Source organism: Lineus longissimus, chromosome 2 (genome assembly GCF_910592395.1).
Source record: "Lineus longissimus chromosome 2, tnLinLong1.2, whole genome shotgun sequence".
Taxonomy (NCBI): domain Eukaryota; kingdom Metazoa; phylum Nemertea; class Pilidiophora; order Heteronemertea; family Lineidae; genus Lineus; species Lineus longissimus.
In genome coordinates, this window is record NC_088309.1 from 25,708,025 (window position 1) to 25,735,064 (window position 27,040).

The following is a 27,040-nucleotide window of genomic DNA, read 5'->3' on the forward strand; positions in this document are numbered from 1 at the left end:
TACATCACTAGGGGGCTCTTGGTGTAGCCTTTGGTACAGGGTGTATGGTTAGCATCAGCTGCTCTGCTAACAGTATAAATGTTCGTCTATGAGGACCGAATTAATGCGGATCATTAGCCGAAGACCAACTGACAGTTTGTCCGGGTATTGTTATTGAAGCAGGATTTCAGGATAATTTGACTTAAGAGTTGATTTGTGACGCTTGTTGCCGTCACTATGCACAGCTAAGCAGGCCAAGCCAATGGAAGGGCAATCACCACAATAATATATTCTGCAGATTGGCTTTGCCACTATTGGTTTGCACCCCCACTGCTTAGGATTTGTTTCGGTATGGATCTATGGAACTTTTCAGTGGATTTACACCTAAACGGAGTATAAGAACTGGAAACTAATTATCTTGGTGTGATAAGTGTACTTTTTGTGCTGGAGGAGCCAAGTCAACTAGCGAATCTTTTTTACTCTGAGACCACAGGTCACATACTCCGCGTACAGGAACAGCCATTAGGCTGGTTCAAGAAGATAAGCAAAATGGCGGACCTAGAAGCAGTATTGGCTGATGTGAGCTATCTCATGGCCATGGAGAAGAGTAAATCCACTCCAGCGGCCAGAGCTAGCAAGAAAATTGTACTACCGGACCCAAGGTAGGCCTCAGTCAAATCCCTCCCCCGTCAGTCTCCGATTTCTCCTACAAAACTTCTTCTTACCAACCCAATTTTTCATTTCGTTCACTGGTTCAGGTCCGTTCGCCCTAAACTCATTATAAATCCAAGTCGCCATTTCACTTATTTGTGTATTTTTATGCTTCACAGTGTCCGTAGTGTCATGCACAAGCATCTGGAGAAAATGGGCGAAGTGACATTTGACAAGATATTTCATCAGAAACTGGGTAAGTTTCTATGCGTGGCTGATTTTGTTTCAGGTCAAATGCCATTGGTTACTGTGTCATGATGATGTATACCTTATTTGAATATGAACATAAACAAACCAGGCATGCTTCAGTAGACCTCTACTGTAGATGCAGGTGTCTGTTGTGATCTTTGAATGCTTTGGTCACTAGGAGAAATCTACTTTTCCTCTTAAACTGTAGTCTACTCTTAGTCCTAAGTTAACTTCGTCCTATGTAATGCTAATTTAACCTACGGTAGGTCTACATCTCTATTATGAGACACTGTTGGGCGTCTCTTCAAGCATTTCACCATGGGGGGGGGGGGGATTTGGATCCTGCATCCCACACTTATTGAAAATAGAAAGTAAATAATCTCTTCCTCAATTGTCCTTGGGCTTATTACCAGTTTAATAGCAGAGACATCCTGAATTATTAAACAGCCTAAGGTAATGTTTTCCATGTTACAATGCGGAACACCTACATTACTTCTCCGAAGCTTTGTTTCAGTAACAAGACATTTGTTTACTTAGCGTACAATGCAGTAATTGCAATGACACATTGTACTATTGATCAATACGCTTTAAATATTCAGGTACGATGAAATAAGTAACAACTAATGATATGATGATGATGATGATTGTTCTTATGATTATTTATAAAGCCTATGTATGAATAAAAGTTACCAAATAATGTCTTGTGTATGAGCCAGGAGTGAATGTGAATGAAACAAGAGTGTATATATTTTTCAGTTACAGCAAAAAAGCTTGATTTGATGAGTAAATAGTAATATTTATTTTCTGTTTTGCAGGATTTTTACTGTTCAAGGAATACTGTAGCAACATGTGTGAGGAGCCTGTCCCTCAACTGAAATTTTACGAAGAGGTAAGCATCACCTTTTCATTCCATTTGCAGTGGCTCATTTTTCTTGTTATAAGTTCCATATTATTGTCTCATGTATTTTGTGACATTAATCCCAAACAATACTGGGTGAAAAAGTTTGTAGTACAGTACTGGCCACTATTAACCTACATTTTTAAAACTTCCCTGTGCTCAGAGCTTCTGGCCTATGGCGGTATAGCTTGGCAGTAGAACTTTAGAAGCTTTGGCTGCACTCAACATGCACAAAGCAGAAAGTATCTCATTGACCAGTACTGCACTGTTTGTCGCTGGGGCATAAGGCTGTCCTGTGTATAGTTACCATAGATTTTGTCCCTGGTGATCAACTCGGATCTTGATCTTCTTGCATTGTGGCCCTTTTTACATGTTTTATGTTTCAGGTTTTTGGATGTTATGTTATGTATAAATGCCTCAGAAACTTGAACATTCCTAATTTGGCAAAGATTTTATATCACCCAAGCCATCTGATCAGGCTGATTTTTCTGCTCTATTTTACGACTGCCACTTTCAAAATGTATGAAATAACGCGTCTGGCTTTTAAAAATCGCTCTGTGTGTGGATGACGAAACTCGCTACAGATGTCAATATTGTATTTGACATAAATTTATATTAATTTTTTTAATGTATTGTATTTCATTATGCATATCATGATATCATTGAAATAAACAGTGTGTTGTCAATAATGCCAATGGTTTGACTGTCAGCTTGCACAGTCAGCATAAGTTTTTGTGTACATGTAGGTCATGCAACAGGTGGTGGTCAATGATGACGTCAGGGAAAATATAAAAAGGCGAGCTTACTGTTGGCGTATATATCCTGCATGCAATGACTATTGACAATGAGGGCATGTTATTACATGACTTGATGAAGTCCACAGTCCTGTCATGCGAGAAACTGACCTAGCGCCAGTTGTTGGCCGCTACAAATACTCCCTGGAGTGCCCGTTTTGGTCTGCAGTTCTTGGCTGCATTGGAAATTGTACACAAACCTTCTACCAACAAGCTTTGTTCTCTCTTAACAGGGACTGTATAATGACGATTGTTTTGGTTGCAAACGGCCACTTGTAGCCCAAGGATAACATATTTTGGGCCTTGGTAAAGTGGTGTGAATGTGGCTGGCTCCAAGTGGCCGTAATAGACTCGCATCCCACGCTTGGGGCAGCTTGAGCTAGTTGAACTTCTCCTCTGCTACCACCTGTCTCTACCTGTTGCATTGTGCCATGGATTATGGCCTCACAGCAGTGGAGACCAAGTGGACTGACATAGAATACAAATGGCCGTGTGTGACCTATGTAGAACAGCGTAATTGATTGTGCTGCAGGCTATCTGGTACAAAAAAGTTCTGTGTGAATAAGCGCTGATGCTTTGTTTTCTCATCATTTGTCTTGTTCATCCAAATAGGAGTTGAAGAATAGTCAGAATATTTGCTGATTTTCGAAAGGAACTGTTTCACACTTTTGCATTCGTGAACTATATTTTGGTTCCGGATGAATGTCCTCGCCTCAATCTTTGTGAACCATTCCCCATTCACCATTTCGCATAGGCATTTCATGAGACTGTAAGATTACTGCAGAGATGTTAGAGAAGATTTTTTATCCTCTCGGTGTAGTACCATCACATCAGTTAAACTTTGCTTGTAACTTTGCATGGCTGGGAACAGTGACAGTGACAATGACAGTGACAACCTTCTGGTGTCGCCCCTTGCACCCAACTTTGTGATAAGAATCTTACTCAAGACCAATCCAATATCTGAGCGATGCAGACATGATTGAAAGCCAATATGGCCAATTTCAATTTCAGTTACCCTGGTAGACTGAAACTATGAGTTTTACTCGTTTTAGCAGATTGAATATCAAACTTAATGCACATAAAGGTTGCCAGCAAATCGCTGCCTGGATATGGATCAACCAGCTGCGCTTAAAATATTTATGCACCATTTAACTGATTCTCTCGTGCCTGAAGCATGTAAATGGTATACCCTGCGAATACCCCAACTGAAGCAGCCATTGAAGTGAAAGTGTTTTGAACCTCTACAGAGTTAGGACAGACTTTTTCCACCTGTACTTGTAGTTGTATGAACTTTGGTATTATTTCTTGCTGCCTCCGAGTTGCTATTGCACACCTACGCAAGTATGTGCAAGTCCGTCTTCCTTCTACGCTACTACATAGCCTATAGTAGCCAACTATCATCGTTCACCACTCACAATCAAGTTGTGGTTGTAAACATGCCACTGTGAGGGATACGAACCAGGTATTCTGATTGTACCGGAGGATGTGCATATTCTGTTGGCGAGATGAGAAAATTCTTGCCACAGAATGATGCAGACGCACAGGTCTCTTCCTTGCAAACCTGTTGGAATGCAATAGTGGGAATGACCGTTCTGGTAGAGTTCACTGGGAAACACCCGCTGGTGAATTGAAGCTTTCTTACTGTGGTTTCCCCATCTGAGGAAACACCATGGGTGATATGAATAAAGACTAGCAATTGCTTTTACTGAAAACCCCATGTACATTTACACTAGGCCTTTCTGTACAAAACTGAAGTAAAATCATTTACTAGTCTTTATTCATATCACCCAATGGCAAGCACTTCCAGCATTTGCTACCTACTGCGCTGTCTTCTGAGGACATAGCAACTTGCCTTAGTCCATTTTGTTGTATACTCTCCTGCACTACGAGCGATTTGAATCTTTTGTACAGTACATGTACACAGAATATGCATGGCTTCCTTTCACTTTCGATTATTCCCGTTTCTGTCAAGTTTCTTCTTTGCAGATGTGATCAGTTTGTGAATTCCTTCAAAAGCTGTGAATCTGATCATTGTTCTATCCCTCCATGATTAGGATGACTTTCATGCTTTCGCCAAAGTGCAAATTAAGCCCTAATAGTTGCTTATTAACGCAGTATTGATTTCCTTTGTATATGATCTTTTGGATTCAACCGCTAGGCGGAACCACGCTCTACAGAAGTGCAATCCAGTGGTCACCATGGAGACGAATTGTTAGTTTTTGGTGTGGAGGCATCCTGTCTGAAAATGTGCTAAGATCTTGTGTGCATTTCTTAATGTTCTGGTCTATGTAAATTGTCTTTTGGTTGCTTGCTGATAACGTGATTTACTTCAGAAACCCAGCGTGTGAATGTTGTCATGCGATGTGGATTACGATATCGCGTAAAGTTCATTCACATGAACTGAGAATTCTGCGATTTATTTGTTATGTTATTTGGTAATTTAATTGCGTGACAAATCAGCTTTGAACATTTTAGTAGGATGCTAAATTGTGGCGCTGTTGTCTAAGCGTCAAAACTTGTATCATGCCCAGTTGAGTATCTGTATCAGTATTTCATACAAGGGCCTGGACTGTAACTGCATACTGTCTAACTGTGCAACCAAAGCATCTGCTGAGGCCCAGATCACAGATGTATCAACAATAACACATCAAACTAGAACTGCTCTTCTCGAGGGTAATCAATTCACTATTTTCAATATTTGATTAAATGAATAGGCATATCGCTTTGTGAATGGCCAATGGCAATGAAAACTACTGTTGAGAAACACCAGGTGGCTGCATACTAATCGGTATCAAATTATCCATTGTCAGGCGTTGAACACAACCAGTAGGCCTGTTTGTGGGTTGTTATAATATCAATCAGAAAGAAAACTAGACAAAAACTTCTTCTTTGGCGTCATCCATGCAAAAACAACGGCCGCGCCAGTGTTTCTCTTAATTATTCGTCCCTTTATCTACTTTGTAGCGCATTGCAACATTCACTTGTTGCTCCGTCTTCAACATTTTAGTGACTCTCACTCAGTCTCAGAGACTGACGTCATTTTGTTCATGCTAGAAACGAAGCCTCTCTGCTGCAGAGAGAGTTGCATCATGGTCTCCTAACTCTGGCATGTGCTCTGAGCAAGGACTGGACTCGACTCATGGTCCTTCACAACAGAGAGTCTCACCACTCTGACACCCACAGTTCATGGGTCGGCCATCAAAGTGAAAGTCAGTCTTGTCCAATTAGGATTGAATGTAATGCTGAATCTGTGTGTCATATTCATCAATAATAACAGTCCTTCTGGGACTGGAATACTAATGACTCCCGCTTAGAGCAAGTGTGTTTGAGATGATAGAGAAGAGCATTGAGACTCTGGGGGACTGATTGGCTCCAACTCAGAGACCCTAGAACTTTTGGTGGTCAGGGGTAATTTGAACTTGGTGTTGGGGGTGCTGGAGATCAGAGGGCAGTGATGTCATCAATATGCATTCTTGCCCTGAAGAATTTGGAAGATTTGTTGATGATTGCCATTTTCAGCATTCCCTTGGCCACACAGAGGCCAGGAAGCCAGAATTTCAGATTATGGTTCGCATCCCTGCCAACACAGCCATAACCTATCTTGCTATTGTTTTGATTCAAGTTTATTTCCTGTCCTGGCACCACCGAATTCAAAATCTGAAGCTGAAACTATGGCGGAGCCCAGGAACCGTAATCTTGGCTTTGGTTTGAGAATGCGAAATCTCTGTGAAAGTTGATGTGTTGGAGCCAAAAGCAGCGGCTGTCTGACTGACTGAAATGTCTATTGCTACTGCTAGTGCTAGATACTGCTATTGACCTTACAATATAATGTACCAAGTGGGTGTGAATATGATTTTCAGTGTGTGGGAGATGCCATGGGTGTGGTCACATGATGAAGTGTTCACCGATTAGTATTGTGGTGATGTACTACATAAGTTGTAATTACTGCAAGTAACATGCTAACTGTGTTACCTGTATGTGGTGACCATGGTTATCTGGGCAGTACTTTACCTTGCCGGTGGGGTTGATGTTCCTTGGGGACAGAAATCCATATGGGCGAGGCCAAAGTAAAGATGTGAGAGGGAACTGCCGTTGATGGAGAATACTCCGTCTGAGGTTATAACAGTACATTTAGATACATTTGAAATTGAACTCATCTGTTGTAAAATGATCTCATTGGCTGAAATCTTGCACCAAACATACATTCCTGTAGATGCAACCATAGATCACCCGATACTGCAGACACCGCAATCCATATATTTTGCATTATCATAGCTCTGTTGGATTTGGCTGTTGTCATGATGAGGCTACTGCCCGGCATACCATATATTCATGCATCCACATGGAGGCTGTACAACATCCCACTGCCATTGGTAATGTCTGATGCTAGACAAATATTTGTTTTGGAGATTGCTTTCATTTTAGTCTTCGGTGCGCTATATGGTATGGACTATCAATGATGGAAGGCATTATACCCTTTGCATCGAGAGCACTGTCGGCCAGTCATGCTTGAATATTGTTCTGTGAGCGAGTTTTTGCCATATGTGGCGCCACTGTAAAACTCCATTAGTGTTGCGCAGCCAATCCCATGTCGATTAGATGACTGTGAAGACCAGTACTTGACCACCAACATACATGTAGTCCTGTTGCCTGTGGCAAGGAAAGTCCCTCAATGTTGTGGCTCATAAACTCTTTGATTCTGCTTCATCTCATGACTAAAGTATTTATTTTGGATGTGCCCAACTAAATTGATTTCTTAATGGATGAAATCAATGAGTGTGAATAGTGATTGTAATGTGCAACATGCCATTAAAATTTTTTATGATCCAACCATATCATGTCAACAATTAAAACACCACCCGGTTCCCTTTTTTTTGTCATCTAGGTGCATCGTTTTGTTCATGCCTACGGTTGATATAAGCTGCGCTTACACCACGAAATATTGGTGGACCAATTGCACTTACACCACCACATTGCCGCGACAAATTGGTTCGGCAATCCATTGCCGATACAAATTGCCGAGCGAATTTGTCCCACCAAGCTTGATGGTCCAAATTCGCCCGGCTTGTTAAAAGCTCGGCTTTGTCGTGGTGTACGCGCAAATGGATCGGCAATTAGCTAGTTAGATGGTTCGGCTCCAGGCGGCGCTTTCGAAATGGCGCTTTCTGCCAAGGCTTTCTGCGTTCTGCTTATTGTTTGCGCGCCATCTGTAGCCGGATTTTATAACTAGCTGCAGCGCTGGTGTAAGCGCTTGGTGGATTTTCGATGGTGCGGCATTGGTTCAAGAACCAAGATTGGTGGTCCATTTTCAGGTGGTGTAAGTGCGGCTAATGTATGTGTTTGATGTAGTGTAGTGGTTATTGAATGTGATGATTATCTAAACCAAAGAAAAACCACAGTACACTGCCTGGACCATCCCCAGGGACTAGGATTTCCCCATGTATAGAACATGAATAATTACAGATTATACCTGGTAATATTATATCAATGAATGGTGCTCATTTTGCTGTGTTTGCGTGCAACCTGGAGCCTGAATGGAACCTTTACAATTCAAGCTTCGATTGCTTGTTTACTATGCTAATGTTATGATATGTTAGCATTTAAAACACAACTTAATAGCGAACCCTGGCACAACTGTCATTCTTGCCAAGAGCGTGTATGTGGTGTTCGTCTATCTAGCTGTCTGTTAAAAATTCCTTTTACTGGGTACCAACCAATATTTGGCGCAGTGTACAGGTATTGTGGATGAATGTCATCGAAACCTTATCTGTTTTGATGTCCATTTTCTATTCATGAGATATTTTGTCATCGGAAATCATGTTCAGACGTATTACTAACCCTGCTGATTTGGTGGGTGTACATGTACAGCCATTCATTTGCCTTGCACGTTTATGACCATTTGCATTCCATTTTGTAGTCCATTCAGTTCACAGGTTGTAATCACTGACCTTACGATATGTTTTATTATGCCCTAAACTTGACTCAACTCTTGAAATTCCTGATCATGAGAGCTGATTACATTCATTTGGATAATTGTGATGTATTCCTGATCATAAACTGAGGTTGTGCCAGAAAATTGTTGGTGGTTGGTGTGCTGTCTGTTGTTGCCCAGGATTTGGTTGACAGGGGCTCCACATTTTGCATAAAATATATTCCTGACCCACGGTTGAATACAAATTGCGTACCCCTTTAAAAAACTATTTTTTTCTAAATATTGTCTCATGATTTGACCTGCCACTCACCCTTCACAGATAGGCTCCCTGTAGTTTATTCTCAGTTATTAGCTTTATATAATCAATATTGTGAAAAAAAATAATTTCAGTGAACTGAGTTGACTCCAACAAACATAGTGGTAACAATGCCTAACAGAGTCATGATTTGTCTACTCAAGTGATCTGTTTCTCTCCTATTAAACTGACTTGACTTTTATGCAACAGAATCAACAGTTGGCTCATTGCCCCATGGACTGGCTTTGACCTGGATGATTAAAAACTGTGCTCAAATAGTCAGCTTGGTCAAAGGGTTGAAGGGGTGCCTATGCCAACATCCCTATGCCAACAACCTCTAAAAAGGTTTAAGGTCTTTTGCAAATTCTGATGTCCTTTCAATGACCCTGACTGATTGAATCAGAAGTTTGTAGTCGGCTGTGGGTGACTGCATGTGTTATTTTGAGTTTGGAGTTGATGGTAATGTGGCCACAATCTCGGTGGTATTCAGGAATTTCCTGATTTCTCTCTTGTTTCAATGTTTGTCCTCCATTGTCAATGTTTCAGTGGATAGGGATGAAGATTGGCGGCATCATCTCTGCAGGTTGACTAGTTAAGAAAAGCTGTCTTCTCTAATAAACATTCCCAAGTACCGCGGTACTGGAAAAAGCTGTTTGAAGACTTGACTCAAAACCATTTAAAACTGACCATTGTGGTCAGCCTAAGTACTGAACTCCGCAGTGGTTGTGATCAATGCCCATACATCTTCTGGTCGTGTGGCTACTGTCACCGAGTCTTGGCCACTCTGCCTCACCAATCGATGACCAAATACCATTTGGGACCATAAGTGATATATAGTTGAATCTAATCCAATTTTGTGATTACTGCTGGAGGATTCTGCTGTACCAGTTCTAATAGACCTTTGGAAATCTCGCTAGCTCTTTGTCAGTTGTAATGCAGCTCGGATACAGTCTGGCAGGCCATTAGGGGATCAGAGGGTATTATGGTTGCGGTTATTTCATGTTCATTCATATTTTTGTTGGTAAGTGGAATCGGCCATTGCCGTGCCATCAGAAATGAGATGACTTCCTCATTCGTTGCATGACTTTATTCTATCTCGGAACAACGCGACAGAACCTCTCTATTGAAAGAAGAAGATAGAACATGGCAGGAAAGGGACAGGATCAGTTGTTGATCCGTATTCTCTAGAACTTAGCTTTGCACCTTAAAATGGCATCACTCATGTTATGATGAATTCTTCTCAGAGGGCTTATTCCCAACTGAACAAAGGCTAGAAATGGCTACACAGCTGACATATGTTCAAAACAAACTGAACATGACCGAGAAATTGTGGTTGAGAGGCTTCCTTCTTATCGCAACTGCAAGCAAATGTGAATTTCATTATGATAAAAATTCATTTGCCGGAAAACACTATGAAATGCTGAAAGCTCCGAGCTGTTGATGGTGCGTTATGAACTCGGTCCTATTCTGTATGCCTTGCTGAGTACCCAGGACGGCTTCCCTCATCTACTATTGAAATACTTGATTGATGTTTAGTTACCATGACAACCATTGGGAAAAATCCATAATTTTTGCATTTTGTTTGCTCGGTGCAGTGTATTTGTTTTTCTGCACAGAAAAGAATTGAAAGCTTGTGGACAAATTGACCAGGTTTTCGGACACAAAAAGGAGAAGCTTTGTTATAAAAGCTGATATCAGTTAATTTAGAAAGAAGATTGCTTTTTCGATGGCCCCTTGTGTCGAGGCTTGTCGACATGATTATGTTGGGCGGAAATTGATATGTGATATATGGCTGTGATAGGATGTTTTTTGGAGCACTTTCAGTGGAGCATCTTACTTCTCTAACCTTGATATGAACAGGGATTGGTCTGATCTTCCTAAAGGGGCTTTGCGATATCTGGAGCCTTGCATGTCACAATATCAAGTGAGATATAAAATAGGGCCAACACTTTCCTCCTCAATAGCACGATTGCAAGACACTACTGTTATAAGATCAGTGGCATTTCAGTGCCACGATGGCAAGATTCGGTCTCCTTAAAGGGATACCTATGATATGAGGAAGAATCCTCCTTAGTCCAATGCCAAAGGTGCCCCTTTAAAATATCCCTCTACCTTCGTCAGGGGTGGCTAATGTGACACTTTGAAATAGAGCTGCACTGACAGCTATAGTTGGATGCTGTCACTTTATGCAAGTAGCTAACACGGCTAATGCAGCTAACATGGCTAATCCCATGCCTACCAGTCTCTTCTTTCACAATGATCTTGTTTTTTCCTTTCGGATAAGTGTCAGTAGTGGGATGTGTTGACTCAGTTGTCTCAGAGTCGTCAGGAAGGCGTCTGCTTAGCTAGAGGTGATTTGAAAAAGTGAGTCTAGAGAAGATTGGGCTGGCATGGTGCACCTGAGATGGCATGGTGCTGCGCCATTCTAGGTATGCCTGGACTAGGCACTAACTGCCACAGGTGGTTTCACTGCCTCCGTTTTTATGGTACGATGGAGATTTCTTTTCTCCAATTACCACTAAGATCAATAGAGATATCCAGGCAACCAAACGATTCGAAGTTGGAGATGGCTCGCTGAAGAAGAAGTTTCCTCAGGTGTTGCATCAGGTTTGCAAAAATGTCCTTGCTAGTGTGCATAACTGCTGTGTACTATTGGGCCATGGAGGCAGTGCAGATTGGGCCATGGAGGCAGTGCAGGTGATGTTATCGCAGAAAAAAATGCCATCAAGTTATGTCACTGACCCAAAGGCGTACTTTTGTTGTCAGGCAGTAGTGTGGCGACACCATCAACCATGATGTTGTCAAACTCTACACTTTGTTCAAGGAATCACATGGATGTTTCCATTTCACCACTCGTGATGGGATGTACATTACAGATTGCATCGTGGCTTTAGGATATTTGGTGTCTGCATTATATAAATCAAAGATAGCAGTTACGTTATCTCAGGATTTCTGGACATCAAATCATCTTCTTTCCGCCATGATCGCCCACTCACCTGCTGTAAAATTGCCAATAAAAACAACATCTTTTGGGACAGTGTCACAAGGCATGATATACAACCTAGTCGGTTGGTTGGTTCACAAGTGCATGAGATTTATATTCCACTTAGTGTCAGATTAAAAAAAACCTATTGAGCATTATACCTCAGTTTCTGGTTTCTCTCTTCCCCCCACCTGTCATCATTATTATGAGAGTTAATATCTGTCAGTCCTGATGCTGATGCCATATGACATCAAACTCTATGCAGCAATACTGATTGAAATATTGCTCTAGGTTAAGCCAGCGCAGTGTTATTGATGAATGATTTGCCGTGAATTCTCGCCCAGCAAAAGTAATCTCTGCCAGCGCACTCTACAGGCAAGGAAGTGGCGTTATTGACATCAGAGGCGATAAAGGAAAATAGGTTATGTCACTGTGACAGTAATGAGTGCATTCTATTGGTCGTATTACCCTGACGCTAATCCTGTCGGGCAAGGAGTTTGCTCACTAAATTAGGTTAGCCCTGATATTTGCTTCAACGAGACGCCGAGTTCCCCCAGATTTTGGCCACGACATTCAGAATAGATTAGCCTGTTACTTTGATTTGATATGGGGGCAAGCTGATGGTGGAGTTTTTCTTGCTTCTCGAAATCCATAGTTTGTCGCTCAGTGCATCCTCTTGCTTTCTCCTCCGGCACCTGCAGACGTACCTGCTGATTCCATCTAAAGATTGCCTGCTTAAGGCTCAATGTGTCGATAATAAAGAATAAATGGCAAACAATCTTCATCTCGTTTTTGAAATAATTAGCTTCCGTGAATGCGTATAATCTAATAATACATCGCTATGGTACTGCGAGCTGACATCTGAGTTGGGTCTTCAATTTCATCGCAATGATCTTTTGACCTTCAATAAAGTTTCTCCGGAAAGTATAAATAGAGTTCTAACTAGTCACATTAAAAGTGATAGAATATCTATTGTTTTCATATCAAAATTTGACCTATTGTTTGAAGTTGGTTAGGGTCTCAAAGCTTTTTGAGAAAGGGGACGATTCTTTTAAAATAGGTGACTAGAATTTGACTCGTTCTGTAAACATTATATTTTGAGTTCCATCCAGGTGGAAATCAAGAAGCAGCGAGTGAAAGTTCAATCTACTCGTGTTAATAGTGGACATTTGTTGCTACTAAAGGATCCTCATAAATGTTGCCATGGATACAGCTATGCCCCTCATGTATCTTTTGTGGCCATAGTGAACTTATGGTTGTGGTGTATTATGGACTATTAGACCAGTTTAACAACAAGGGTGTATTGACAAGAAAAATATGGCCAGATTTGGTAGAAACAAACTTCCTAATCAGCGTAGTGCACTGTTCTCTCTGCGGTTTTATGGAGTCGTTTTAGGGAACAGGCTTTGACCCTGATAACCATGTTGAGGTGCCCACAAGCAGTAACCCTTGACGATTATCCTGTGCCTTGAACTTTTCTTAAACGAGGAACATTACAGCGCTGTACTGCTCGGAAAAAGTGGTTGATGAAAAATCGGCCCGTAGCGATGGAGTCTGAATCAGGTAGCTGCAGCAGGTTAACAAGTGTGAGTAGAATTCTATGGCTGCTGGTCTGTATCTAGACGCCTCATTAAGTGAGGGGGTGGCAGCTGTGTATACATCTTGTTGGTGGCCATCACCTAAATATATAAGGCTCAGGTTGTTTGTGACTGCCTTGGAATATAAACCAGTCAGACACTTATATACAAGTTCTCAACCTTAGCTGTCCAGTTTGGCAGCCAATCCAGGTTATGTCACTTTGCCTGTTACTTGGTGATATTGGGTGAATAAACTACTGGTATTACTGGCAAAGAAGCAGTCTCGTCTTCACTGAATATGTTGTAGGTACCTGGTAGGCGATGGATGCGTACTGGGGAATTTTGCCTTGCTTACTTTGAAGACTGTATTGAGCGAAAGCCAAACAGCTTTGAGTACTACACAGTGGATGGGGTGTGACTCCGCTTACACAGTTTGCTGCTGGCTGTCTGTAGTGGCCACTGACATGACTCAATGTGATTCTTGGATGCATCAGAAAATGTTTGCGATCAGTTTAGGAACGGATGATGTCAGCATACACTTTCTGGTGCATCTTTATATGCTGGCCCCTTTCACAGGACAGCACACTCTACACAAGAATTATGTGACTCGTGTTCATTGGCAATCCTTAGGAGTGGGGACTATACCCCATCTTCATAACGTGAAGTTGATATCAAATGGAGAATTTCGATTATCTTCATGTATTGGCCGCCTTCCTTGCAAATCTCTTAGTCCATATTGGGATGCAAATCGGACCACTCTATGACATCTTAACGCTCCCTTATCAATGCTGTCAATGGGCCGCCAGTGGGTACACCATCACTTCACTTCGTGACTTGACTGTCAATACGGCGCTCAGACTATCCATCTCAGTGATGCGAGAAGGAAGAGGTTTGCCGACATTGATAATCGTGAAGGCTTCTACAACAAGGTGTGTGGAGGCGTAGAAGTAATTGTACACATCATCACATTGCTTTTACTGCCAGGAGTATGTCGGGGCACAACAGCCTTGGTGGAGATTGAGGTGTGACAGTCTCCGACACCAGATACCTCACATTCTGTTCTAAATGACACTTTACGCTACCTATTAATGTAGTTGGTAGCAGAACGGATTTCCCTGCGCTGATCAGCCACTGACCTAAAGAGAGCAGCCCTGTTGCTATGGATATGAGTTGGGTGGATTACTGTTGCTAAATTTGCCTAGTGAAATCATGGTCGGCACTATCAGATTAATAACCTTGGGAATACATTTAAGTGAGTGATTTCTGTGGCTTCGATGGGAGTGGGGGCTGCAGAGGGTCCAGGGGCATATCATGCCAGATACATCAGGTTACAGGGCCTTGACATTTGATATCATTAACCAAGTTGCAAGTGCTCAGTGTTTCTGAGTTTCTGAGTTTGATTTGGAAAATGCTGTTTTGCAAAAAACTGATGAGAATTTGAAGTTATATCAGAATGGCAGGCAAAGAGCTAAAATGTGTTATAATCTTGAACCTTTCAAAACTGGTATAACACATGTATATTGTGAACACATTAGTATGGTTAAGTGCTTTGATTTATCTATTCATGGTGATAGAAACCGAAGAGAATCTATATATGAAGGCATATATCACCCCATGGGTGTATTTATAGGTGATTTATTGATTGCTAAATGCTTCTGTTGTGACTTTTAAAAAAAGGCCATTACATGCCTCAGGTGCCAATATCTAGGTTAATAATGAATGAATCGATTAGATGTTTCTCGTTATAAGCTGAGAAGATTCTATTAAAAATCAAACACTTTGCGTTCAGTGGTTTTGTAGCTGCATGTGTTGTTCTGTTACTTTTAACAACAATAAGTTTTTGTGATGTTGAATTCTAAAGAGGGGAGCCAAAATCTAACATTGATGCTCAAGATGCTATTGGAGGGAAGGGCAAAAACCTCCTTTGATCTTCATGAAGACCAACATCACCCTGCTGTGCGTTTGGTCTCCCATTCAGAAAATCCAAATGTAAGCTTACCACACTTTTTCTACCAAAACCACTCGGGATTGAATAAAAAATTCAACAGTTGTGGGTTGTTTACAGCTGTTTGCTGCAGTAGAATGTCAACAAGCATGCAAAACAGCAAACAAGTGTAATTCAAATACATTGATTTGAATAATTCTGTGCTTTGAATGCAACTATGACCAACTTCATGTAGGCATTATTGGTGACAGCTGAACCATACAGTGTTGTGATCTGACCTGTTTTCAGATATGTTGGTCTCCATACAATCTGTATACCAATGTTTTCCCTCTCAAGACCCATTCTCACAATCTCAATCATACCAATTTAAGCGAAACTAAAAACACTTGATATAAAATTTGTGGAGTGGAGTCATATTTTGGCATTTAATTTTAACTGAAAATGCTGATTTTATGTGTCGATGCTGACTAGACCTTACTGATTGCTTTTTGCACCCAATGTTATTGATTTTGTGGTGCGGGAACGGTACAGAGCTTAGCTATACTTGGTGTATGTAGCGCTCGCATAATTGTGGTACAAAGCTACACATGTACAATCTTCATGGCAATACCTTCAGTGTATGACTGTAAGGCCGAAGTTACATAGACCTCATTCGTTCATTTACCACGAGTCACTTTCTGGGTTTTTCTTTTATTCCTCGGTGAATTCACGCCACAAGGCCGTGCATTCACGGGGGAAAGAAAGCAAAAGGGGCAAATGAGTCCTGGAAATGAACGAATGAGGTCTATGTAACTTCGGCCTAATAGACGCTGGTAATGACCACAGCAAAAAGCAACACTGGAGAGACTTTCTTTCCTTGTGCACTTGGAGTGTAGCAAGAGTGTGCAAGCCACACTGCTATATTACCTGACTACCAGCAATAACAAAAAGCAATATTGGAGATGACTTCTACACTTCCCGCAGGCTGTGCTTGCTTCTCACAATAAACCCAACTAACCACGGATATGTTGAGGCTGCTGTGCGAATATTTCCCACTCTGAGCCAGTCCAACCACTGCTTACGTCTTGATGAGTGCATATACATACAGGTTCCCCTCTACCACAAAATGTGTTCGATCGAATAATCATTACCTAGGCCTGAGGCGAGAAAAAGTACCTGTATCGTTAATTTATAAGAACTTGAGAGTCGGCACTTGCAGCTGAACAGCAGGAATGAGCAAATGTCAAGTAGCTGGGGGTGCTTAACCCTTTCACTGCAGCAGCCATTTTTCGGCCTCAAAACCTGACACCGTTCCTCTAATCTTGAGTCTATTGCCCAGATCTATGACAAAATGGCCAGTTTCCGAAAGGTGCAAGGTCACTGACTTGTTAGGCATGGAAATGTCATCCACCTCTTTCCCAGTAAACAGGTATTTTGGTGGTCATTGCCATTTGAATGTGAACGAAGGGATGAAAACAAAGCATTGCAACCAGACACCAAAGTTTAATTGTCACGAGAGATGTGTATGTTAGAATCGTCAATGATGCCTGTGTGGCTTGATAGTTCATTGCCCTGTGGGAGAAGAAGTGGCAGGCGTCCCGCAGGATGTTAATTGATCAAACTCAAGGGCTATTAAAAAAATTAAACTCAGAACTAAATATATCCCATCTGCTAATTGAGAAAAATAGATAAATGGAAAGAGACAGCAAGCATAAGACGTAATATCACTGAGTCTGATGTCTCCTGCTTTGGGTGTATTTACTGCTCAGGCTAAGTGTGTAGTTCCTCCCTTGAATCAGTATCCCCTTGATGGCTGATCATGCAGGCTGGTCACGATTTCATGATATGGCCTGTACAGCGATGTGTACACCATTCTGCAGTATTGTATTCTCGAGTTGAGGTGAAACCAGTACTTAGTTAAGTGCCAGTGTTGGTTGATTGCACTCATTGTATAGCTTCTGTACAAAAGGTTCTGCATTTGTACAGCAAACTAGAGATGACATAACTTGTATAAGAGTCATTCAGATCACATCATCTTAAACCTTTAAGGTGCATCAGCCTAATGGGCTTTATGGGCCCAACACCATCGGTGTCGTGTCATTAGTAATATTTTATGGGAAAGCTTGGCGACTTCCACAATTCTCATCAATTCCTGTGCGGCTGATCAGTTGGATGGGTTTGATGGTCAAGACTTACGTGATGTGCGTCCTTAGGCTAGGGCAGTAACTGAATCCCTCAGTGCTTACTCTTATTTTTCAAAATAACAAAATCAAAATCATCTTGAGACTCACGTTTTAGATGGTGTACAATCTCATACAGAAGTCAAGCCAGGTTTAGATTTTGCCTCGGTGAGATAACCTACCACAAAGATTGCTTTTCCGTTAATGATTTCATTGCATGGATATATCACTAATTTGTTGTCTTACAGAGCTTGATCATCATAAAAGCTCTCAGTTTGCCTCTGTCAGAAGAACAGATCCATGGTTGCAACATCAAACAGACACAAGTAGATTTTGGTTGTGACATAAACCTGTGAGAAAGGTGATATTGAATCTGGAGTTGCCATAGTAACAATGTGGAAGCCTAGTTTACTTGGGTGGTCAATATTGGGGAAACTGAAACAAAGGCTTGTGCCCCTGTACTTACTGTACAGCTGCTAGCTCACTTGTCTCAGGTAGCTATCCAGTTCTGAAAGACTAGCTCAATCGCTATATGGCGGATGGTATTTTCTCTTCATTTCCAAAGAAGTTCTAAGACAAAACAAAGTAAACAAAAACAGATAGAAACAGCCTTTCGCTGGTCTGGAGAACACATTTCTGGCACAGCTTGGCAGTTGTATTGGTAGTGAAGTAGAAACCAAGAAAGTGTTCACAACTCACCGCCTGTTTGCAGAGCTGTTGTATCTGTCATTTCTACAGGAAGGAGCGCAAATTTGCTGAGCTCTAGGAAAGGAAAGAGACCACTTACCACTTACCACTTACCACGATCAACATCAGATCGTCCACATGAACCTCTTTCAGGTTTTACAATGTAAATCCTGTCATCATAGTAAATTGCTTTGGCACTTCAGGTGTGCTGAGAGAACGAAATTTTCAATTTCATATTTATTTTTTGATGACTGATCTTGATTATGCTGCCAGAACCACCTGCCATTGTCTGATAACCTGATGCAGACACTGATAGATCACATCTCAAAACTAGAATATACAGGGATCTGCGCAGAACTGGTATGCTATTTGAGCATAAAAACTATTTGGTCTATTCCAGAAATGGTCTAAAAGATGATTTAAAGTTGTGGGCCATAGTATGTTTGTATAGTGAATTCCTCTCTACTCTCGACTCCTCTCACGCTCACCTTCTCCTCCTTTATTCCTGTTCTTCTCCCTTCTTCATCCTCATCTGCAGTCCATGCCCAGCTCCAAGTCCAAGAGCTACTCGATACCCTCTCTGACATCTTCCCTTCCAATCCCTCATTTGCCATTCTGTCAACCACCTACCCTCTGCCTCTGCTATTCACCTTCCTTTTCCTCTCTGCGCTTCTCCTACCCTCTACACAACCCCTCTCCCACACTGTCTATCCCCCAACATTTTATTATCTCCCTGGCCTCTTCCTCTGTCTCTCCTCTCAGGCATTCCATCTTCCATCTCTCATCTCTCCACGGTACACTGCTTTTCTCCCCTTCCATCAACCTCTCCCCCTCTGCCTCAGTCTAACATGACTGAGAAGTCAACAGGTATCGAACCTTCCCAGTGTCTTCAGTCTACAATATTGAAACATAAGAATGAAAAATGATGACTTCGATTAGCGTTTCTTGAGTCACATCTCTTGATTATTGCTATTGTTTATGTGACACAATCTTGAGATGCTTGGATAATTCCTTCATTGAGTGATATCTTTCCAACGTTGCCATGGCAGCAATCATGCAGTAAGAATCTATCATTTCACCTGTGATAAACCAACAAAGGTATTATATACACATCTGTCTGTTGTTTGGCTGACAAGGCTTCAGTAATGCTCTGCCATTCATGAAGAAAAGGCAGATGTAAAAACTGATTTCAGTAAAGTGATCTGCTGGTCAGGAGTTGAACATATTCCACCAACATCTTGCGCTCAAAGCTTATGGTTGTACCTATGTTGGTTTCTTATTCATTTTATGTAGCTTGCTGAACTTGTAAATTGAACTGGGCGGGTGTCGGTGAAGGTCCAATGCTATGCTCATTGGCAGGCTGTCCATTCCAGAGTCCAATCAACTGGAAAGGAAATTCATGTTACAGATGTTGGTGAAGTGTGGGCTGTTAGAGACACCATGCACTTGCTTGAATTGTTGCGCACTGGAACTCACACTGAACGATTCTGATATTGACAGCTGATGTGGACCATAGAGTTTACATTGGTCACTCAAATAACGAATAAGACATTTTACAGAGTGGGCTACATACAATGTGCTAAGTCACCTCAAGCCCAAGTCAGTTAACACATGATCATGACAAGTGACATATGACACATAACTCAACAACACGAATCCTATGGAAACCTGCCCTTATTGGCCCTTTTTTCAGTTGTTGCTCATTTTCAGGGAGGCAGAGTTTCCTCAGCATGTGTTCAACTTCTTCTGCTTTCAGATCATTGTAACCATCATATCCTTAGGTCATGTGCCTCAACAGCAGCAGATGTTTGCTACTTGTCTTTAACAGATCCCATCAACTTCTTATTAGCCAGCAACATATCTAAACATGTGTCTTCCTTTATTCTTTCAGATTAGAAAATTTGAAAAGTTAGAAACGGACGATGAAAGGATAAAAACAGGAAAAGAAATATATGATCAATTTATAATGAAGGAATTATTATCCCAGTCACATGTAAGTATTCTTGAATTATCTTTAGAAGGAACGTTGGGCCAAATGTTTTAATGTACCAGATACCTCCGAATAACCCTGTCTACAAGGTTCCTTGCATTGTAGTTGAGGCTGTGGATGCCACTTACAGTGCTCACTCCCTTTCCCCTATGGATTGAAGTTCATGAAGCTTGTAATGCTATCCTCTGCTTTGACTTTCAAATACTGCCTTGGTTGCTTAAATCTGCATTTAGTGACTAATTTGACTTCAAAACACGCTCGCTTTGAAGTGGAAATAAAGTCAATGGTACTTCCAAGTTGTTTTTCTTGGCAAGTGGCAAGTGGGTGGATTGATTGCCCAGTTTAATGACTGAAGCGACTTTCCTATCATTACAAGTCAGTTAGTAGCAGCATCCTCATCTTTGTTGAATAAAGATTGTATGCTGATGTTGACTGCCGTCCTCACACCTCTTCTGAGGCAGTCAAGGTCCAGCCAGAATCTTAACTATTCTGGTTATTACCGGTGAGTCTGGTTCATTATTGCCAAAGCCACTCAATCAAGTCTCGCACCCAGACCTCATTATGCCATTTTGCTTCAATCTAAGTCCACAGTGAAGCAATGCTTAGCTTATCTCCTTCATCAAAAGTTAATTCAGCAAAGAAATGGTGAAAATGGCCCGAAGCATATTGTTCCCTCTCAGTATGTACAAAGATTTATGATGAGCTTGTGTTAGTTCATCATTGTTTACTTGACAGAAGAGGTTGTAGACACAGGTGGTGCATGAACAAAAGGAGTCATTCATCTTCCTTCATCAGTGGCTGATAAAGTCATCACTTCATATTGCTTGGACTTTCACTGCCTTGAATTTGTAAGAAACTTGTGAAACCACATGGGTACCAGCTCCTCTGATCCGACCCGATCAATCATTGCCAGGGGACTTGTCGATATGATTGTTTCTCAGTCAAGCATGTACATGGTGTAATACATTGGAAATCATCTGGTAGCTGGGGTGTGTAGTGTAGATTTCACCCATTTACGTGTACATGCTAAATCCCTTAGCAATATCTTATATAAAAGTATAATTTCCTGTGTAATGAGTTTGTTTCTTGGAGAAATTTGAAAGTGAGTTTTATATAGATTGATTTGCTGCTCAGTGGAGCAGAGAAATATTTCTGTCTCGGGCTGTCTGTTCTGGGTGCAAGATTACATCAGTTCTGCTTGGAATCTTTCATGTCTTGTGCTTGTCCTTACTTTTTATTGATTGCTCAGAGCATGGATATGGCGGGACTTATGGTTGGTTCTGTGATGGGATTCCTGTGTTATTGATCCCTTAAATGAGGTCACTTGATACCAGTCATCAGGAAAGAGGCATCTCATCCATCATTTTCAAGCTAATTTGGCTAAGTTGGGATGATTTGGTGAACTGCATGGTTACATATAGCATTGAGTAATTGCTTTAGGAATTGCAAGCTGATCTTCTCTGCACTCTTTGGCCCTACATCTAAATTTGATTAAGTCCCCCCCCCCCCCCACAGACAAACACTTTTTATTGCAGCGGCCTTCAATAATGGTCATCATGATAAGCAATAAACATATCGCTTTGTTGCAGCTTAAGTTGGTCATTGCACTCTACACCAGGAACCTGTTCTTTATAGCAGGGATCTGCGATAACCCCACACTCTCCAGGGCTTTGCCCCCCCCCCCCCCCACACACACTTTGCCCACTGGGTTTGAAAGGTTCTTAGTATTGTTTCAAGTAAAGAACTTAGCTCTGTTCCACCCTTCAGCTTCATGATTATTCTTTTGAAAATGAGATCTGGTTTCTATTCTTTTTGCTTCTCCTAAACGTCTTTCAAAGAAGGCAATTTTCCCTTTGTATCATACGTTAATGGCAGATAGCAAAAAGCTTCCAAGTTAATGGAACTATCTGGTACCATTTCAAAATCTCTTATTTCCTGTTCTTATTACATGGTGTTGCTAAGCAACCAGTTTTATTGTGAAATATTTTAGAAATTGTGCGAAACCTCTTTCAAGCACTGAGTGTTTCAAAACATAAAGATGCAAAAAATCTTCTGTCAGCCTTGAATTGTACAGGCTGGACGTGATGCAAGTTGGCACGTATCCAAGGCGATAGTGTCATTTATCCACAGTTTCATTTTGTCATTGCTGATGTAGGATTGCACCATAATTATAAATTCATCTAACAAATGCGGTTGATATCGCCTGTCTGGCTATTGTTGCTATCCAACCTTCGATGCAGAATGATTGTTCTTCATATGATTTGATGAAATGCATTTTTCACCAGGGACGTATCAGTCTTTGTAATCATATCAGTTCTGATGAATCAAATGCCGTGGGGAATATCTCATCTGCGTGGCTGCTGTGTAATTATAACTACAGTAGAACCTCTCTGTTAAGGACATTCTTGGGACAAATGCTATTCCGTAGGGAAGTGCCCTGATTACAGAGGTCAAGTTGTATAGAAATGACAAATTTGGGACGAAACCACTGTCCCTAATAGAGAGGGTGTCCTACTAAGAGAGATGTCTCCTAAAGGAGGTTTCACCGTTTATAGATTTGCACTGTGTGGAGGAATAAATGAAGCGCTCATGAGGGGGTGGAAAAGTTGTGATCAGTTGAAGGTTCTTGCTGACGTGCAGTCTTCATTCATATCACCCAACGTCGCAAGACAAGTTGTGTCCAATTTCTAGATAGCCAGCTACAAGTTTTCGATGTCAGATTTGGTAAACTTTTGATCCCACAACACTGAGTGATGTCTTCTTGGCTTTGAGTGTCATGACAGTTTACCTCTTTTGTTCTCCGTCAGTCTGAAAATCTGCCAAAATCTCATTTCTAAAGTCACCTGCCGTTGAAAATTACATAGGAATCTTGCTATATGAAATCGACACCAGAGAAAGGAAATATACTTGCATTGAAATATCGCTATTGATATTGATGCTCCGGCTCCCCACTGCCATCCCCTGGAGGCATGAGAGTGCTGCCCACGTAGGTCTTCCATTTGGATTATGGTTGTGCGTTGCATTGTGCTTTGTCTTTCTTTGCTGTATTTCTGTCCCACGCAACAGATTACACCTGTCTTTGGTAGATATTCACACCAATACTCCCAACCACAGTAATCTATAAATCAAGACACATTTTTTCTATCATTCGTATACAGAAGAAGAAAGAAAAACCAGCCATGGATAATCTGAACAAATTGTGACTCAAAAAGTAAAGAAAGTCAATTTGAATTGAAATCAATTGCCAAAGTTTAAAAAACATTGCTGAGGAAAAAAGCGAATTTGCCATGTATTGACAGAATTCGTGATATTATGAAGAATCGGCAGAGATGGAATTAACGTGTGACTACTCAGTATGACTGTAGCTTTTAGAAGATAGAGGATTGATGACGTTTTTGCACGCAATAGTATTGACAATTCACCAATTCTACAAAACATCAACAAGATGATGGCTTATTGCATGTATTTCGGAAGTTGATTTGGTTGATATTTCTTATGACCAGAACTGTACCTTTGAGAGATTCCTAATCCAGCATCGTTTGTCACATTTACTTTCTGGCCTATTTTCAGACATATTCGAAAGAAGCCGTCGACCACGTGCAGGATATGTTGACACAAGCACAGAAAATCCGGGCATTAGCTGCAGACGTATTTGAGGTAAGTCAACCTTTGGCTGTATTCCGCTGATGAAAAGCCTGAGTGAAGGGATGACACAATGTTATCTTTGCCACTCTCTTTGGCTTCTTTCATGAGGTGGCCCAATCACGTGACATTCATGAGGTCTGTTCTAAGGCCTTGAACAAAAGCGGCACAAGTCCTGTGTTCGGTACAGGCTAGTTTTACTCACTGCGACAGATGTATATGAACCTCTTTAGCCTTGCCACTGACTTTTCATTTGGTGCAAGGCTACCAAGCTCAAGTCGGTACCCGTCTCTTCAAGACATGGATTATTTCCGATATCGTTTTATTCAGCATCTCAATCATATTATTAAGTAAACCTTCCACAGCTCATAACTGCCTCGAAAGCAATTTACCGCTCGCCGTGTAATATTGCTTCTCATACAAGTGACAAAAACTGAATGATATACTGCCATTCCAAACAGCTTATGCTATCAACCTGGCTGAAATATTACATTCGTTGAAATCCTGCAAACAGTTTTCAGCAAAATATTTCGATGAAGATATTGTATTTCTCAATATTTCTTCTTCTGGTGTGCTTTACAAATCTTTCTGGGTTACGGGTTTGAATTTGTGGTGCAGTGCTCTACGCATCTCATGACTTACACATAATCTGATGGTACCAATATCCTCCCACCCCTCTCCCATCTGGCAGCAATGCAAAATTATTCATGCTTATATGAGAAATACATTCAAAGCTGAAACAAAAATATGACGTAGCCCACTTGAAGGAAACCAAATTGACCCCAAGCTGATGGCTATGTATATATTCCCCTTTAATTTGAATTCAGTGGGATGACGGCCAAGTGTGAAGGGTTTGATTCATTTTGACCGTTGTTCAGTATATCCCCTGCCAATTTCCAGTCAAACTGATACAATCTGTGTTCACTCAATCTTGTCTAGAGGTTGTTTCTTCTCCAGGCAATGGCTTATATGTGACAGCTTGAGAAAAAGATAAATTATGATGAACATGATGGCATTTAAACGTTAGAGAAAGATAATCAGAACTAATTTGGTTATCAATCTGTGCTTCGTTATCACCCACCATGGGTTGTTCTTTAGTTGAAAGTTGTGAAATGTTATTAAGACAGCGTATTTCAGTCTAAAAAATGCCGAGCTGGTGATGGAAATGTCTGAAAGCTGTGTGATTGTAGCACATGGTAGGCTACCACTACCAGCGGTCAGACACTGCTGCTAACCATAGGTGACAGCATGGTAGCAGCAACCCTAGGAGGCTTTTTTCAATGCATTGTGCTTCTCCATTTGGGGGGGGGGGGGGGGGGATTCAGGGTGAGTAGGTTAGAGTGGTGGTTGTATCTGTTGGTTTTATTCTGGTCAACCAACCCTTTATGAGAGCCAGCGTGAGTTAACACCCATTTATCGCCACAGACCATTTTGTATGCAAGTCAGACGAGTATTCAATCACTTTGAGGTGTCTGACAAGTAATAGCTTGATGGTAGAAGAGTGGGCCGGCAATCCAAGTATCTGTCGTTGGAATCCCAGTTGTTGCAGCTTGATTTTTCTGTTGACCAGCGTTATAGCAACTCATATTTATCACAATGAGTTATCTCAGTCAAAGCAGCTGCTTAATATCAGCCTCGTCAAAAGTTTAGTGGGTGTATTCTATTCTCTTTCATTTCCCTCTTGTTGCCAATCTATCTCATCCAATTACAATTTGCGAGTAGTTAATGAAATATTCATTGTGCCATTTAATTGCTGAACCAACTGACAATGAGGTGTATGTAATACTTGATAACACACTACAGTGGAACCTCCCTTAGTCAGCACCTCTCTATTAAGGTCACCCTCTCTTTTGAGGACACTGCATTCGATACCAGATTGGTTGTTTACATTCAATTTTAGTGTGATGTTTTCTCTCTTTCTCTTTGCAGCCATATATTGAAGAAATATGTAATTCATTAAGAGGACATATATTTGAAAAATTCTTAGAAAGGTAAGTTTTTCCTCAAAACTTTCATAAGAGTTGATCATTGGTTACTGACCAGTCTATAATGCTTGATGGATAAATGGATTAAATCTCGCCCAGAAAACGTACTGGGCATACCATCTCTTCTATCTAGAACATACCTCTATGTGGGTGCACTATGGGTTTATTAATCCATAGATGAGCCCTCTGGTGAGGTCCCCATGAACCAGCCTCATGATGAACTTAGTCAAATAGGAAGAGCTCCGTGTTTAGGTGCCTTGAGAAGTTAATGTTCCTCTGCAGTCACGCGCCTGTGGATTTCATCAGACGGTTGTCGTTGCTCTGGGCCAATCTAGCGTAATGGCCCATTACTGACTCCTCTCTATGAATATGAGAGCAGTGATTAGATTTGCTAACCTGTATTCTATCTCAGAGAGCATTCCTAGGGCTGGGGATTGAATGGGTATAGGTGTATTGTTCTTGGAGTTGTCATTATCTTGGCTGAATCGGGCATCATGTGACTTCCAAGGTGGCAGATTCTTAATCGCCTAGGTTGCAGTGTAACAGCTCTCTCATGATGCATACTCCAAGAGCTTCAGCTTGGAATCAAGGACTGGTGGCCAATGTGCCCTTGTTCTGGTGGCTGCTGCTAGGTGGAGTATTCAGGCATAGTTTCTGTCGCAGGAGGCTTTCTGACATTACTGGCTTACTTACTGATCCAATCTGTGCAGGTGTAATTCAACGCTGAGCAACGATTTTCAGTTAATGACCTCAGATTACCCCTTCAGACCATCAACTCTTCAGCCATCATTTGCCCCAGGGGAAACAAATTGGCGCCCAATTTCATTACTGATATAGCAGTACTGATCTCGTGGTTGTTGGGATAAGTTAACTATAGCTGCATCATTAGCCATTTGATCATGCTATACATGTCTGGAGACTGAAAAAATTGGCGTGTTTTCCAGGTTATTTGTTTCTGTTGTGGTGTCTTTAATTGCCAATGTCAATCACACCAGTGCAGCAGATTTGAAATTTGAAGCATAGGTGACTGAAAAGTAACCAGCCTCTCAGGAAAGAGTGTCGTGTCATGGCCAAGAGTCTTCACTCCCCTGCCCTGAGAAAAAGGAGACAGCGCTGCCCCGTTAAATCAGTCTCCTAGCCAACAAACCGTCTGCAGTACCCCTAATGACAAGGATACTGCGAATCATCCTACAAAAGCATTTGATCAGCCTAAATACTGGTTCATAATTAGCTCTAGTGGTGTTGTAAAAAGCAATGCTATGACTGAGTACCAG

The 27,040-nt window shown here is 41.4% G+C and overlaps 1 protein-coding gene across 1 annotated transcript in view; it reads left to right on the top strand.

Annotated features, from left to right (window-relative positions):
- The first annotated feature begins 23 nt into the window (after positions 1-23).
- The window catches only part of LOC135483253 (G protein-coupled receptor kinase 3-like), a 46,798-nt gene continuing 19,781 nt past the window's right edge, over positions 24-27,040 (top strand). Inside the window, exons 1-6 of the mRNA XM_064763959.1 lie at positions 24-641; positions 810-886; positions 1,695-1,768; positions 20,041-20,142; positions 23,710-23,796; positions 25,711-25,772. Coding sequence (XP_064620029.1) covers positions 529-641; positions 810-886; positions 1,695-1,768; positions 20,041-20,142; positions 23,710-23,796; positions 25,711-25,772 — 515 coding nt within the window. The 5' untranslated portion in view covers positions 24-528. The remainder of the gene's footprint in view (positions 642-809; positions 887-1,694; positions 1,769-20,040; positions 20,143-23,709; positions 23,797-25,710; positions 25,773-27,040) is intronic.